The 17,975-nt window shown below is 38.6% G+C and overlaps 1 protein-coding gene across 1 annotated transcript in view; it reads left to right on the forward strand.

Annotated features, from left to right (window-relative positions):
• MSH1 (MUTL protein homolog 1) overlaps positions 1 to 11,907 on the forward strand; it is a 221,771-nt gene extending 209,864 nt beyond the window's left edge. Inside the window, exons 17-23 of the mRNA XM_089995822.1 lie at positions 7,211 to 7,467; positions 7,603 to 7,746; positions 8,554 to 8,611; positions 8,882 to 9,181; positions 9,776 to 10,463; positions 11,155 to 11,369; positions 11,470 to 11,907. Coding sequence (XP_089851948.1) covers positions 7,211 to 7,467; positions 7,603 to 7,746; positions 8,554 to 8,611; positions 8,882 to 9,181; positions 9,776 to 10,463; positions 11,155 to 11,369; positions 11,470 to 11,700 — 1,893 coding nt within the window. The 3' untranslated portion in view covers positions 11,701 to 11,907. The remainder of the gene's footprint in view (positions 1 to 7,210; positions 7,468 to 7,602; positions 7,747 to 8,553; positions 8,612 to 8,881; positions 9,182 to 9,775; positions 10,464 to 11,154; positions 11,370 to 11,469) is intronic.
• The last annotated feature ends 6,068 nt before the right edge of the window (positions 11,908 to 17,975 follow it).

Genomic DNA, 17,975 nt, shown 5'->3' on the forward strand with positions numbered 1-17,975 from the left:
CTTGGAGGCATCACACTCAACCTCAAAGACTGCACTAAAATCAGGAAGGGCTAAGACAGGAGCACTGGTCATTTTCTCTTTGATGATCGTAAAGGCCTTTCCTGCAGCTGACGTCCAATGGAAACTAGTACCCTTGAGGCACTTCGTGATGGGGGCCATGAGGGTGCTGAAGTTTCTCACAAAACGTCGGTAAAAAGTGGCTAACCCGTGAAAACTACGGATCTCTCCTATAGTCTTTGGGATAGGCCAATCGACAATCGCACGAACTTTCACGGGGTCTGCCTTAACTCCATCAGATGACACAATAAAACCTAAGAATACGACACTGGACGTCGTGAACTCACTTTTTCGCATTGACATACAATTTTTCTCTCCTCAAAATTTTTAAGATCTGACGCAGGTTACTCAAATGGTCAGATAAAGACGAACTATAAATCAAAATATCATCAAAATATACCACGACAAACTTTCCTATACAAGGGCGTAACACTTGGGTCATCATATTCATGAAAGTACTTGGGGCATTAGATAGCCCAAATGGCATGACTAACCACTCATACAACCCATCATGTGTCTTGAATGCCGTCCTCCACTCATCCCTCTCCCGGATACGAATCTGGTGATACCCACTTTTTAAATCGATTTTGGAGAAAATGAAAGCACCAGCCAACATATCAAACATATCATCCAAACGAGGGATAGGAAAACAATATTTGACAGTGATGTGGTTTATCGCTCGACTATCTACACACATGCGCATGGATCCATCTTTCTTAGGGGTGAGCAGGGCGGGTACCGCGCAAGGGCTCACACTTTCACGAATAAAGCCCTTTTGTAGTAACTCCTGGACCCGCCTCAACAGCTCAGCATGCTCGGAGGGGTTCATACGATACGCTGGGAGATTGGGGAGACTCGACCCTGGCACAAAATCAATAGCATGTTGCACGACACGCATGGAAGGAAGACCATCTGGAAGGTCATCTGGCATAATGTCGCTAAACTCCTCAATAAGGGGGCTGATGTCCGTAGGAACTGGTGACGACGTACTCATCGACGGCTTAGCCACCACAGCATAACAATAACCATCCTCCTGACATTGGTTCAAGAAAGACCGGTAGGATAGCCCTGCAAGCCGGTGAACTCGCTCAGGCTTATCTACCGTGGGAAACCCTGTCTCCTTTACGGGGAGAAGGATTATCTTATGACCTTTAAATATGAACGAGTACGTGTTCCTACGGCCATCATGAATGGTCTTGCGATCAAACTGCCAAAGACGACCCAACAGGATGTGACACAGACTCATAAGGGCTACATCACACCACACCTCATCGTGGTAGTGCTACCCCATGGAGAACCAAACTAAACAACGTTGGGTGATGGGAATCTCGTTTCCTTTCTTGAACCACGTCATTTTGTATGGGTGAGACAATTTTTCTCTTCTCAGATTCAAGGTAGACACAACGCTCTCGGACACCATGTTCTCACAAGCACCGGTGTCGATAATAACATCACATGCGTGGCCCTCACAGTTGCATCGGGTTTTAAAGATGTTGTTCCGTAGCCATTTTGCAGGGGTCTACTCACGGGGTGCGGTCAAAACATGACAGATGAATAATAAATTTTCGATGTTGCCGTCGAACTCTACGACTTCCCTCTCATCCTCATCCTCGACTTAAGACTCACTCTCACTCTCAGATGTTGACTCCACAATACCTTCGACGAGATGGATGTTCTTGCCCGCAGTGGGGCACCTAGACGCGACATGCCCTAACTCTTGACACCTAAAACAACGGATGGTAGAATCACTAGGTTTGGCTTTCGACCGGGTATTGAATGCGGGTTCAGACGGATCAGGTTTGCTAAGTTCTGCTCTAGGGGTAGACTTTGAGTCCTCCTTCCTAGGGGAGCTTGCTCCCCTGGTTGGGAAACTCGACTTGGGTCGACTGGACTGTTCACTACGAGAGGTCCTATATTCCTGCCTCTTTTTCAACTTTTCCTCGACGTTCATGGCATAGCTGCTTGCCTGATCTAATGTCTCAACCATGATACAACTAAAGTCGTCAGAAATAACAGGACGGAGACCAGAAATGTACCTCGTGACCTGCTGGCAGGCAATTTCCTTGATCTGCACCCATAGAGAAAGACAATGGAACTCGACATTGTACTCCGCCACAGTCCGAGTGCCTTGACACAGGGTCAGGTACTCCTTGTAGGCTCTCTCGATGTGATCTGAAGGCACGAATTTTGACTGCATCAATCTCTGCATCTCCTCCCACGACTGTACACGCTCTAGTCCCTGCCACTCTCTCGATCGCTGCAGCTCCACCCACCATGCCTGTGCTAATCCTCTCAATCGAGTAAACGCTAGAGAGACACAATGGTGCTTAGCTACGGTGTGGTAGTCAAAGAAAAACTGCACAGCATAAGACCAGTCGAAGAACTGCTCCGTGTCGAACCGCCCCGCAAACTCCGAAAGGTCCAGCTTCACCCCATGAGTGGAGGGATGATCAGGTGCTCTCTGTTGACGAGCTTCCACCATTCCTGCAGGATACTCGTTCCAGAAAACGTCATCGTCCCACACTGCTTCATTGTCCTCTATGTGGTGTTGCTCGCCTGGATGCTGGTGCTGACGAACTCCACCGGGGGGTGGTCAACGCTCAGGTCACACCGCTACCTGCTGAAACTGTTGCGGCCTGGTTTGCTCGCGGGTGGGGGCCGTCTTTGGCTGTCGCCTAAAGGTGGACAGTTTTGTTGGGTCTCTGGCTCTAAGTGGGTAGGAAAGGGGTAGTATGGGTTTGGGTTATGATAATGGTGTAGGGTCGGGCGAGGTACTGGGTTTTGGATCGGGAAGGGGTTACTGGGTTGGTTAGGGTTCGGGTATCAGGTTGGGATGGTGTAGGACTGGGATGGTTCGCCCGACTGGATATGGATCAGGCCTAATTCTAAACTACTCGTCGGACCCATATTTGGATAGGTCGGATCAGGGATCGAGTTGTGGGGATAAAAGGTTTGGTTTGAACTCGATCCACGGTCCATATGAATATGGGTCTGGTTTTGACCCGGCTCAAGATCAAGCTGGAGCTCTATCCGGGTCTGATACATGTTTGGGTCGGTATGGGATCCATTTTGGGGTTCAAAATTCACGGGTTGGGTCGGATTCGGAGCGAACTGCGAACCAAACCCAACTGGGTAGGTTGGGTATGGGTCTACAGGACCCGAGACCCGCTCCTAAGAACCCAAAGGGTGGTCCTCGGTAATCGGATCCGGACCCGATTAAAATAAGTTCCTGACCAGTCCCTGAGGGGTCAGGTTCGGACCACAGGGGACCGATCCCCTTAGTCTTCGAGTTGCCTACGACCGCACCCCCGCGTGCGGGCGCTGGGAGGGTTGACAGACCCATCCCGGTGCGAGCTGACACTGGCACACCCACGGACTGATCCGGCGTCACACTCGGGCCACGCAGTCTGGGTCCAACCTGCATTCCCAGGTGCGTGGGTCGATGCTAGGCCTGCGGGTTCACGCCAGTGAGGGGAGGATCTCCAAGAGGCCCCGGGGTCGGTTGCATCGCAGTCGCACCAGAGTTCAGGGTTGGCGTACCTTGCTGAAGCATCTCTCGATAGGTAGTCCTGTGCAAACCTTCCCCAAAACCCTCCAGAGATACTGCAGGCTGAGGACCCAGTTGGGCTGGGTCGATCGTTGCAGCCGTGACAATGCTTACTGTGCCATCGCCCACGGTGGTACCCACTGGTTGGGCTGTCGTCGGGTTCGACCCTGCGGTCGATTCTATGGCGACGAGTCGACAGTCAATCTCATCCATCCTCTTTGTGATCCCAACCATTTCTTTGTTCATGCACAACATATTCTCTTGCATCTTTGTCATCATCTCCATCATGAGCATCATCGGGTCTTCGGTATCGACTTCTTCCCGTTCCTTCCTGCGTGCCGGATCGTTCCTCGCCTCTTGAGCCATGCGGCTGCCGAAGGAGGATGTCTGGGCTCTGATACCAAGTTGATGCAGCCTTCAGCGGGTTTGCTAATAGCAGTGAGGACACGACCACCTGATGCGATCTCCAACCCTCGCGTGACCTTGATGGAGGTTGTGAAGGCACGACTGTAAAAATCGTGTGTTGAATAGACTAAAGCAATAATGCTCACCCAGACGGTGATGCTTGAATTTATTTATATCAACGCCAAAGTCAATGAACAGGTTGCTGATAAAAAAAAAATGAAAATGAAGGAAAAGGCAAACAACGAACAGTAATAGGAAAGGGAGAAAATGACAGGAAAACAAAGCAATGCTGCTGAAAATAAAATTGCGGTTATTCTTCAAAAACTGTCCTTCACGCAACCCTAGATAGTGCTTTTAAAGATGACCACTGGATCTGGGTCTCGGGTCCGAACCCGGACCCGAGAAGGCTTCAATTCGGGACTGGATCGGTGTCGAGCCGGGTCTTCCCTTTTCTGGAGTAGGTGTGCGTTATCTTCCTTCATCGAGTCAACTCACCTGTGGTCGGATCCTGCTGCTGGATCCGATCGTCCATTCCAAATGGTGGGTTGGGTTCCCTGGCCGTGCTAGGGTCACATGGTACTGGTACCGCCTGCTCTGCATCAACTACCTAGGCTAAATATTATTCATTTCTGTCGAGCTCTTAGTTTACTTCCTATTATCCACTGATACTATGATAATAGAACCTAATCTTTTTCGCTTTGGATGTTCTTTGCAAACGGCCTTTTTGGGAGATTCTTAGAAAACCTTTTCTTTTTCTCTTTTGGAAAATTTTTTCAATACAAGGAACCAAAACTACGTGCAGCTCAAGCTAGGGTTGTTATATGATCTCTTGTGAGCTTGGTAACTTGGCCACTGCCTAGCAGAAGCAACCTGAAGCTTCACTTATTTAAAACAAACACACACACAAAGACACGTGCACATGCACTCACACAGAAACATGACCAGAGCTCTTAGGATATGCAAAATAACCCTCACAACCTCTTGATATGGAGAAATATTTGCTTCCCTAATAGATTCCAAACCCCTTAGGCAGCTTTTGTAAGACAGGGGACAAAACTAGGTTTTTGGTAAACCTAGTTTCCCACAGACCCGGGCTTTAAGGTGAATAAAAAAAGATCCAAACATTTTCTGGCCACCCACTAGCTGGAAAATGGCCGGGATGGCTCCACCATGCAAGGGTGGAACCTTCTAGGCTATTTTCTGGTCAGTGGGTTGTTGGAGAATAGCTGGGCAAAAAAAATTAAAAAGGTTTCTCAATCTTTTCCTCTATAACTGGCTATTTTCCGACCACCAGCCAGTCAGAAAATGGCCGAGAAGGTTCTACCCTTGCAGGGCATAGCCATCCAGCCCATTTTCCGGTCAATGGGTGGCTGGAAAATTGCCAGCCATAGAAAAAAAACTTTTTTAAATCTGGTCGTTTTCCGGCCATCGGACTAATAACTGGTTGGGGAGGGGTGGCATAGGTAGAGGCCCCCATCTTTGATAAACCAAGTTGAGAAACCTGGGGGGAGGGTGGTTCTTTTTTCCTAACCAGAGTTTCATAGAAAACTTGGTTTTGGTGTCAGTCAAACGATGCCAAAGCGAGGTTTCTTCCCAAAACCTAGTTTTAAATTGGGTTTTGGGTGTCATTCAAATGGCTCCTTAGTGAGAAACTTTGAACTTTTTTTAAATTTAATTTTTTCTTTTTCACATTTGACCCTCCAGATGTGATCTACATGTTTAGTTAGTACAAACTGACTCTTGGATCTTGTTTTCCTGTCATGTATATCAATTTTTTCAGGGGTTGAAAAATCAACCAACTATATTATACCAATTTTTGAACCCTGAAAAAATCATATTTTTACATAAAAAAATGTATGATCCAAGGTGCTTAGTAAAAACTGGCTCTTGGATCATGATTTTCTGATATGTATGTCGGATTTTTCAGAGGTTGAAAAATCTATGGTTTACAATGTACTGAATTTGAAACCCTCAAAAATTGTATTTTATGTCAAAAAAATACTATTCTAAGGATCGATTCATACTATTTTGGCCATGCTGAACACATGCATGGGTTATATTTTGTCAAAATAACCTCCCCTTTTGAGTTTCAACTAAGGGGTTTGGAGCCCCAGGAGGGTAGCCAATATTTTCCATATATATATATATATATATATATATATATATGTATGTATTTATGTAGGTGTGTATGTATAAAAGCATATAAACAACACAAAAGTGCACAATTATGCTATATTTTACAAAATGCTCTATCCATGAAGTGATGAACTGTTAAATATGAATTTAAAATCTAAAGCATGCCAATGATATATAATTAACTGACAAATAATCATTAACAGATATAAGCTAATAGCAAACACTTTTCATGTTGAGCATAGACTACACATTGATTGGGTCGTAAGATGAATAAAATGGATTGAGTTTAAATTTGAAACCCAGTTGATCTGTCCTGAGTATCCAGTACTTGTATGAGTGCATCAGTTTAGGGCCCAAGTAGAACTACCCAGTTACATAGCCGACAAGGTATCCTAATTTGTTATGCACGGTCAAGAGTTGCACTTGGTCATGTGGATCCACACTTTGTGCTGTTTTTGAGATATTAGAAGATATGAAGATTGTTACCAATCACCTAAGCAGCAATAACATTGTTTAGGTTTCCCCGAAAGTCATGATTGTGCAACCTTGATTGGTTGTGAAATTGGGTTCTTTCAAGTTAACAAATGTTTGTGATGGAAGGAACCTTGCATTCTGAATGTGTTGCCTATGAGTCTTCCACAGTATCTGTTTCAATCTCTAGCCAGCTGATGCGTCTTAGTTGACTTATTGCTGAACAGCTTCCAAAGATTTTAGAGGCTTCTGAAGTCTAATTTGCCACCAGGATATCCATATGGTTGATTTTTGTGCTATAGCCTTAAGGTTTCTATATGAGGATTAGTAAGGGAGTAAAATGGATAATACTTGTGGCTTTTTTCATTTCATGGTATGTGTTTGAGTGTGCATGTATGTGTAATTTGTGCACAAGAAGTTCATCATTGGTTGTTGTTGGATGATTCATGAAATCTTGTTATTTTATTTTAGCTATGGTTTTTCTATGTACCTTAGGTTCTTGGCAGAAGATATGATATCACCTTAACTAACTAACGATTGATAACTGATTAAAGTTAAAATGTGCATGGTCTATATTGTGCCCGTCCTATCTAGGTTAAGGAAGATTTCCTTCCAATTGTTTTGAGGGTGAAAGCTGTCATGTCCCCACTTGGAGGCCCAAGGGGAGAAATATCATATTCTAAAGAAAATGAGGCTGTTTGGTTTAAAGGAAAACGCTTTGCACCTGCTGTATGGGGTGATACTCCTGGTGAAGAACAGATCAAGCGGCTTATACCAGCTACTGATTCAAAGGGGAAAAAGGTTGGGGAGGAATGGTTTACCACTAGAAAGGTTGAAGAAGCATTATGCAGGTATTTGTTATTTGACTAAGATAAAAGAAGGTGAACATTTGACTCGGAAAAGTTCCTTTTTCTCTAATCCTTTTCAAATGGAGATCATGTCATAGTCTGTAAATGTAATAATTTACAGGTGAAATGCATATTTAGGTACCATGCAGCCAGTGATCAAGCAAAGTCAATGGTCATGGATATTTTAAGAGGTCTTTCTAGTGAACTACAAGCGAAACTTAACATCCTGGTTTACTCATCCACTCTGCTGGTAATAGCAAAGGCATTATTTTGTCATGTCAGGTCCGTCCGATCACATCAGATGAAAATATTCTCTTTCATTATATTTAATGGGAATCTTTGTCAGATTTAATGAATTGTTTGTCATTGCTCTTTTGAGGAGCTATCATCCTTGCATATATTTTGTTACTGTTTCTCATAAGTTGCATTTAATTCTCTAACATCCATGCTAGGGCCTCTTTGCACATATTCAAAATCCAAAAGTTGCTTTCTTAAAGTTTATCTGTTTGTTTGCTTCCTTAGATTGCATAATTCATTTTGTCTATCTTATTATCTTTCATATTGAGTTTGTAAATGTGTACAAAACTTGGATGTGGATCATTGAAACAAATAAATAAATATGCGTAAATGTGTGTGTGTGTGTGAGAGAGAGAGACAGACAGAGAGAGAGAGCATATATGTGTGTGTGTGTGGGGGGGGGGTTACAAACGTTTGTACTGTGCATTTGCAGAGCGGATCATATGAAACTCTGGGTGACATTAGCAATGTCATCTGGATATCTGACCTGATTGTGCAAACCAGAGTGTTTTGATGCTGAGTGAGTTTCTTATTGCAGTGTCCCCACCTTTCCCTTTGTGCTTATCTTCTCTATTTATTGTCAGGAATCAAAAAAATGCAAGCTGTTCTCTTTTTTATTTGCTTGAGAATAAAATAAATGCTTAGTTTAACTACACAATCATTGATTTTTTGTTTGGACAAATTAGAGCAGAATGTATTCAGGTATATGCAGCTTTTGTAAAATAGTGTGCTTCTGGAGCATGTATATATTGTATATTCTGCTTATTGACTTGATCATTTGCTGTTTCACAGTGAAGGTAGAAGGAAGAATTGGGTCTTTCCAACTCTTATAGAGTTCTGCAGCCCTACGGTAATGATGAGCTACTATTCCCATCCCTAATATAATAATCAAGTAAAAATCTCCTCCCCTCCCATTGCCAGAATGATATTAAAACCATGAAAACTCTAATTTTCTTTTGTTCTGCTACCAAAAAAGTATCCATCTTAGCTTGGGGTAATCTCATCAGCTTATGTTTGATTTAATAACTCTTATTGCAGACAAGTAATCTGTTTTATTTCCACACTTGTTATGAACCCATTATCATGATGATTCTTATACTTCCATGCATATGTGAAACAGGAAAAAGAATTAAAAAGTGATCCAGTGAAAATGGAACTAGTTGGTTTATCACCATTTTGGTTCAACATTGCACAAGGCAATGCCATAAAAAACTGTATAAAAATGCAATCAATGTTTCTTTTGACTGGGCCAAATGGTGGTGGTAAATCAAGCATGCTTCGGTCAATTTGTGCAGCAGCTTTACTTGCTGTATGTGGCTTGATGGTGCCAGCAGAATCAGCTGTTGTCCCTCATTTTGATTCTATCATGCTTCACATGAAATCTTATGATAGTCCTGCCGATGGGAAAAGCTCCTTTCAGGTAAACAACACAACTTTATTTCCTTTTTGTGGTTATTTATTTATCGGGATCTGAGATTATATCTGATAATTTAAACTGTTTCTTGGTAATCTTTAATCTTGGATTAAGACCTTGCGCACACCAGAAAACAGATCTTTCTTTTACGATGTAATTTTCATGGCCTCCTTACTAATTTATAACTAAGTGTTTTATTAGTATCACATTTTTTGGGCATTAGCAAAGCAAATATCACTAAAGGATATTTGACTAGCTTCCATTAGTATTATGATGGACATACTGTCTTTTACTCCTTTGTTTCAATAATTCTATATGCCTGTTTAAATTATGAAGTATCATCATTCTGCGGCATATGCTGTTCTTGGGACTGCTCATTAATATCATTTACATCTTTAACTGATTATCATTATTGAATAAAATTCCTAATCAGGCACTTGTGCATCTATAAAGTAACATACCTAGGCAGCAGTTGACATTTTAATTTTTGGAAGTAAACCGATTTAAAATGGAAAATCTGTCTCTGTATCTTTTTAGTTTTTTTTAGAATGTTTCATATGTTTTTTTTTTCATCTTAATCTAATGCTGCAAATAATTCAGATGGAGATGTCAGAGTTGCGGTCCATACTGTGTGCAGCAACCTCAAGAAGCCTCGTGCTTGTGGATGAAATATGTAGGGGAACAGAAATTGCAAAAGGGACTTGTATTGCTGCTAGCATTGTAGAGACGCTTGACAGGGTTGGTTGCCTTGGTATCATTTCTACTCATTTACATGCATTATTTGATCTGCCCTTGAGGACAAAGTATACTGCATACAAAGCCATGGGAACAGAGATTGTGGATGGCCAGCTGAAACCAACATGGGAACTGATGGATGGTATTTGTAGAGAGAGTCTTGCTTTCGAGACAGCCAGAAATGAAGGGATTCCTGACAACATTGTCAGCAGAGCTGAGGAAATTTATCTCTCAGTGTGGAGAGAAAGGATTGAGGTTGATGAAGAAACTGTTCTTCATTCATGTTCTGGCATAAATTCTGATCAAACTCACAGATTGTCTGCAGGCATCAATCATGCCTTCATTTCTTCTGAATCTTTGTCATCCAAAGCAACAGTTGAACTGTCACAAAGGAAATCTAAACCAACAGTTATAGGTGAGGACAGTTGTGCAAATTCTTCATTAAATGCTTATGAAACAGATGCCAGTACAATTTCGAGATCAGAATTCTCAGACATGGACATGGGTACTACTGAAGAAGCATTCTCTTCAATAACTGACAGACGTTTTACAGGTCATACATCCATAAGTTTTCTAAATGCTGTTTTATTTCCACTTGTATCAACTTGCTTGTTTTTATTTATTCATAGTTGCCTGTATTACCAAAGTGAAAAGTGGAGAGCAAATGACAGCACACATGGGTGCCCAGAACATTCTAAAAATAAAAAAGATGTAAAAGAACCAAATAACTCGTAAAGGGGAGGAAGACAAATGCTCAATTTACGCCCTGGCACAACTTTAACTAAGCCGAGGCGGTAGCAAACCTATATTGCCTTGCCTAGTTTGCCTGGGCACTTGTTTTTCTCACCTTTGTTAACATAGGTAGCCCCATAATTGGTGCTGTTACAAACTTGGATTCTTTACTTTAAGAGCAAACTCTGTCTTAAAATGAAGCCTAATCTGCACAAATTATGTCTGCCTTAATCATGTGACTTTCCCCATTGTTATATGGTTGAGATTATGGCCATTCAAGTCCTTGCTTGCTTGCGGTGCTGAGGACTCTGGAACTTGGGATGAGATTTCAAGTTCAGGCAGCTAAACTAAAATCCTTTGCATATGATTTTTTCCTTTTTTTCTGCTTTGGTTTTATTGATTGGCAAGTTTGATGGGATAAGATGGCCATGCCTCTACCTGTTTGATCACCAATTCTAAATGTAGCTGCTTCATCTGTGAAATTCCTTCTTTAAAGTTTTCTTGTTTTGCAGCAAAATCCAAGAGGCTAATACAGCATGTCAAGTATGGAATAAACATGATCTGTCAAAAGAAGTTGATTGAGCTTTACAAGCAGAAGAGCTTGTCATTGCTTGTGGAGGTTGATTGCATTCCAATTGGTGCTAAGGAACTCCCCCCACCTTCAACAGTAGGCACTTCAAGCGTATATGCAGTAATCAGGCCTGATGGGAAGATCTATGTTGGACAGGTAAATTTCTAAAACAATCACATATCAGTTGTGTAGAGAGTAATCATCATTCTAATGATACACGAATTACTAAAACTGTGTAATTTAAATGGATTTTCAGACGGATGATCTCGCAGGTCGAGTTCATGCACACCGTTCAGAGGAAGGCATGCAAAGTGCACCTATTCTTTATGTTGTAGTCCCAGGGAAGAGCTTGGCTAGCCAACTTGAAACTCTTCTCATCAACCAACTTCCACTTCAGGGATTTCAGCTCACCAACAAAGCTGATGGTAAGCATCGGAACTTTGGCACAGCTAATCTTGGTTTAGAAACATTACCAATGTTCCAGTGAGTAGACGATCGATGAGTTCCAGTTCTAGTGGCTCCTCACTTTTGTCTCGGAGGCAGTTTTGTAGCTAGTAACATGATATAATGCTGTGTAAATTACATACAATTGAGTCGCTCTTTCGCTGGGTTTACGAAGGAGCACCACACCAATTTTGTAAATTCCTTGGAATATTCTGTGGTTATTTATTCCATCCATCCCCGGTAAGGTAAATTCTCTTCCCATTTCCTCTGTTTGATGGACAATCCCTTAAATAGGTTCATTGTCTTGCTTGTTCATGCGATGTTGACAGAGCATTAGTGTCATATGGAGCGATGCTGTGCATTTTAGCCTGTGAGGGAAACCTGTCGTGTGATGAAAAGGGGACGGGAAACAAATGTACATTTTCCTATGAAAGAGGCTCTCTTTCATAGGAAATATGGCCTCTTTCATAGAAGTAATAAAACAAACATGTTGAAATATGTGGTACTACATAATAAATGCAAAAAAGCAGCTTTCCTTTCAAAATGGGTTCATACTTCCCCATGTGTAAGCACTTTACCAAAAGGGCTTCCCTTGGGTGGGAGTACTATATGGATGTGATCTTATAAGAACCTGCTCTTGAATCATCCGATTTTGATGCATAAACGTGATTTTTTAAGGTTTTAAAATCATTGGCTCATAATCTTCATAAATATTTAAGCATTAAAAAATCACATTTTTTTAATAAAAAATACATGATCCAATGGGTGATTCTTAGCAAATTCACAATGCGAAGCACATCCACATGGTTGGATTTGCAAAAAAGTGTTGGAAATGCTCACATTTCTAGTTCTCATATTCTAGTTACTCTCTCTATATATATAGAGAGAGAGACAGAGAAATGCTACAAGAGTACCCTACTCCCACATACTAGACATTATGGTTGTAGGTTGTATCTTCTCAATTAAACCTTATGGATGTATTCAACATAGTTTATTTGACCGAAATCATATTTTGGATCATGTTTTTTTGGATATAAAAGTATGATTTTTTAAGTCATAAAATTTTGATACATTGTGAGCTGTTCATTTTTTAAAGGTCTTAAAAAGCATACATGTATGTTATAGTCACATGATCCAAAAAATTGTTTTCTACCAAAGAATGCTTATAGATCATATCTATGGGGTCTGATCAACAAATAAACTTTAAGAATTTTGAAAATCTAAAGTTTCTATTAGGTGGGAGCAGGTACTCTCGGAGCACCTTATCATTACCAATATATATATATATATATATATATATATATATATATATATATATATATATATATATTTGCTTATATAGAAAAATTGGTAGTTGTGAAATGCTTAGGTACTAAATTGGTGGTCAATCACACTGGCCGTCCATCACGTGTGTTGATGGATGGTCATGCGTAAAAAAAATTAGCATCCAAATGATGAGTTTTTCTGCCAAAGGAGAATGTAGCGACAAAATTGTTGCTGCTAAAGGTCATTAGCAGCAATTTTTGTCACTGCTAATGCTCATTTTTTCACCTAGAACATTAGTGGTGATAATTTTGTCGCCACTAATTCCCCTTTGGCTGAAAAAACTCATTAAAAATGTGATTTCTTATTTTGTTTTGCGCTGGCCTACCATCAATGTGCGCGATGGACGGTCAACGCGTTTGACCACAGATTTAGTACCTATGAATTTTGCAGATACCTCTGTGACAAATATCACAAGAAATTGCCAGAAAGTTTAAAATGGTAATTTCTTGTGAGATTTTCAAAATATCATGAGATTTATGAAAAAAACAAATACTGTGATTTAATTGTGAAATTAACATTTCAAACGGCTATTTATCATGAAAATCTGTGTTTTTTATTTTTCAATAATTTTAATTAATATTTTCTTATAAAATTATTTTTAACATCTCCAGCATCAGACTATACTTCATAGTCTGATAAAGAAAAGACGATGGCAAATTTAAATGCAAAAGCTATGAATGCATTATATTGTGCCATTGATCAAAATGAGTTTAACAAAATATCTGTCTATGATTCTGCGTATGATGTATGGCATTCTTTGGAAGTCATCCACGAAGGAACTAAGAGAGTAAAAGAAGCAAAGATCTCATCTTTAGTTCAAAAATATGAACTATTCAAAATGAATAAAGATGAATCCATTATAGAGATATTCACTAGATTCACCAACATCACCAATGATCTTAAATCTCTGGGATAAACCTATTCCCAGACTGATAGGGTGTCAAAGGTTTTGAGATCGCTCACATTTGATTGAGAGAAGAAGACTACAACCATCGAAGAAGCCCAAGATCTATCAAAATTAACCTTGCACTATCTCATAGGCAATCAAATGGCTTATGAAGTCCACATGAAGGAAAGAAGAACAACCTTCAAAGAAAACTCTTGCCTTCCCAGCTCTTCCTGAAGAAGATGATTCAAAAAATGATTCTGAAATAGCTCTTCTAACTCAGAGATTCCAATGATTTATGAAAATGATAGGCTATTCAAAAAGCATAAGGAAAAGCCAGATCCTAAATGAGAAATCATCTACTATCAATGCAAAAAGTCAGGTCATGTAAAACGTGACTGTCCTCTTCAAAAAAAGAGATCCAAAGAAGAAGACCCAAAGAAATAATACTTCAAAAAGAAAGCTCTTCATGCTCAATGGGATGACTCAGAGTCATTCTCAAGTGAAAATTCAAGTGATGATGAAGCAGAAACATAAAACATGTGCTTCATGGCAGAAGAAAGCCCTGTAAGTCCAAAATCTAACTTTTCTTTTGATGAATTTCTAAATGCTTTTCAAGAATTATTTGAAGAATCTAGAAAAATGTGTCACAAAAATAAAGTTTTAAAATCTTAAAACTTAGATCTTTCTCAGAAAAATGAAAAACTTACTATTGAAAATTTTGATCTAAAAGAGAAAAATCTAAGGCTAGCTTCTTAAATTAATTCTACATGTGCAAAGACTAAAAGTCTTCAAATTAAAATTTCAGAGTTAAGAAGTAAAACTGAAAACTTAATGAAAACGGTTTTCAAATTTATCAAAGAAAAAGAGAACCTAGATAAACTTCTAGCTTCCCAAAGAGTCTCCTTTTACAAGAATGGCATTGGCTACACTCATTTCAATAGACCATCTTATACTAATCAGAAAGCTACTTTTGTTAAAAGTTCTTTCAATTCCAAACTGAGTTATCATTCTTATAAGACAAATACTATGTATTCTTCCCTGATTAAAGATAAACCCAAATCTAAATGGATCTGGGTTCCTAAATCTAACAAAAAAGAACCCGATTGGATACCAAAAAAGTCATTCACTTGATTTAGTGTAGGCTCTCAAAAAGAAGAACATGTAGATATTAGATAGTGAATGTTCAAAGCATATGATGGGACATTCATATCTATTTGTTGTTCTTCAATATGAAGAAGGAGGAACTGTCACCTTTGGAGATAACAATAAAGGATTAATAATCGGTAATGGTAATATCGGTAATATCGATCATCCACTTATTAAAGACATTCTTCTTTTGAAAGCTTTAAAGCATAATCTTTTAAGCATAAGTCAAATGTGTGACATAGGATATAATGTCAGTTTTAAACATGATGCATGTCTTATATTTGACTCAAACAAAACTATTATTTTAAAAGGGCTAAGAAGAAATAATGTTTATGAACTATATCTAGATAATATTTTTGAACATTGTCTCATTGCCAATAATGACTGTCAAAATTTGTGGCATATGAGGATGGGACATATCAACTTTAAATATATCTCAAAACTAGTCAAAAATAATTTGGTTTGTGGGTTGCCTAAAATGTTTTTTAAAAATGATTATTTTTGTGAAACATGTCAATTAGAAAAGCTGTCAAAATCATCATTTAAATCAAAAAATATGGTGTCAAGTAAAAGACCTTTAGAGCTTCTACATCTGGATCTTTTTTATCCTTCTAGGGTAGCTAGTCTTAATCATAATAGAAATGCTTATTGATGATTACTTAGGATTCACTTGGGTAATATTTTTGAAAAATAAAAGTGACACGTTTTATGAATTAAAGATTTTATGCAAAAAAATTATAAAATGAAAGATCCTCTATATTTGTAAAAATTTGAAGTGACCCTAGAAGAGAATTTGATAATGAACTTTTTATTAATTTTTGTAACTTACATGGCATTTCTCATAACTTTGCCTTTCCTAGGGTTGCACATCAGAATGATGTAGTAGAAAGAATAGAACTTTACAAGAATCTGCCAGAACAATGCTTCAACATAATAATCTTGCCAAATACTTCTGGGCTGAAGCTGTAAATACTGCAGGCTATATCTTAAATAGAATTCTGATTAGGCATTTATTAAATAAAACTCCCTATGAAATATTCTATGACAGAACTTCAAGAATAGACTATTTTAAAGTTTTTGGTTGTAAATGCTTTATCATGAATACTAAAGATTGTCCTGATAAATTTGATGCTAAATCTATTGAAGGCATATTTTTAGGATATTCAAGTCCTAGTAAAGCATATAGAGTTTTCAATAAAAGTATTAACTCTATTAAAGAATCCCTGCATGTTAGCTTTGATGAATCTATTTTCCAATTTGTTCTTAATGATACTAATGCTGATGACTTTATTAGTACAAATTTTCCTATAGATAATACAACAAAGCATAATGAAGATGGTCAACAAAGAACATTTGCTGAAATTAAAGATCATCTTCAGAAGCAGATATTGGGAGACCTATCTAAAGGGGTTCAAACAAGGGCCCAACTGGAACGAATTGCAAACATGGCATTCATTTCACAATTAGAGCCTAAAAAGATTGATGAAGCCATCTTGGACGAATTCTGGTTGCTTGCAATGACTGAAGAACTAAATCAGTTCCAAAGGAATGACGTTTGGGATCTTGTTCGTAAACCAAAAGATCATTGAATCATTGGGACAAGATGGATTTTCAGAAATAAAATGGATGAGTCAGGTAAAGTAATTAGGAATAAAGCAAGACTCGTGGCTCAAGGATACAAACAGGAGGAAGGTATTGACTTTGATAAAACATTTGGTCTTGTTGCTAGACTTGAATTCATTTGTATGTTTTTAGCTTATGCTATATCAAATGGATCTCAAAAGTGTTTTTCTAAATGGATTTATAAATGAATAAGTTTATGTAAAACAACCTCAAGGTTTTGAAAATGAATCATTTCCAGATCATGTATTCAAATTGAATCGTGCTTTATATGGTTTAAGACAAGCACCCCGTGCTTGGTATAATCGTCTTAAGACTTTTCTTTTAAAAATTGGTTTTCAATTGAAAAAGCAGATTCAACTCTTTTTTTCTAAATAGTGAGTGCTCATACCTTAATCATTCAAATATATGTGGACAATATCATTTTTTAATCTACTAATGATAGTATTTGTCAAGATTTCTCTAAGTCTATGCAGAAAGAGTTTGAGATGAGTATGATGGGATAACTCACTTTCTTGGCCTGCACATAAAGCAAACTAAGGATGAAGTGTTCATTAATCAAACAAAGTATGTAAATGAGCTTCTAAAGAGGTTCAATATGGACTCATCATCATCAAAGAACACACCTATTAGTACATCTACTGCACAGGACAAAGATGAAGATGGTAAGACTGTAGATACAAAATTGTACAGAGGTATGATTGGATCACTTCTTTATTTAACTGCTAGCCGTCCAGATATCATGTTTAGTGTATGTCTTTGTGCTAGATTTCAATCTGATCCTAAAGAATCACATCTAAAAGTTGTTAAGAGAATTATGAGAAACTTAAAATGAACAATTGATTTTAAATTATTTTATTTAAAAGCAGCTAATTTTGACTTAATATCTTACAGTGATGCTGATTTTGTCGGTAGTAAATCTGACAAAAAGAGTACAAGTGAAACCTGTTATTTGTTAGGACACTCCCTAGTCTCTTGGTTCAGCAAGTAATAAAACTGTGTATCTTTGTCAACCATTGAAGCATAATATATAGCAGCAAGTCTAGCTTGCACTCAAGTTAACTGGATGAAGCAAACTTTAAATGATTTTGGATTAAAATACGAAAATACTACTATATTGTGTGATAATACAAGTGCAATAAATCTTTCAAAAAATCCTATATTGCACTCTCGTACAAAGCATATCCAAATTAGACATCATTTTCTACGTGATCAAGTTCTTAATATGTAATTAAACTTGAATTTGTGTCTACAAATCATCAATTAGCAGATATTTTTACTAAACCTCTTAAAAATGAGGATTTTATACGCATTAGACATGAATTAGGCATTTATAA

This window comes from Nuphar pumila, chromosome 2 (assembly GCF_984573655.1).
Source record: "Nuphar pumila chromosome 2, dmNupPumi1.hap1.1, whole genome shotgun sequence".
In the NCBI taxonomy this organism is placed as follows: Eukaryota; Viridiplantae; Streptophyta; class Magnoliopsida; order Nymphaeales; family Nymphaeaceae; genus Nuphar; species Nuphar pumila.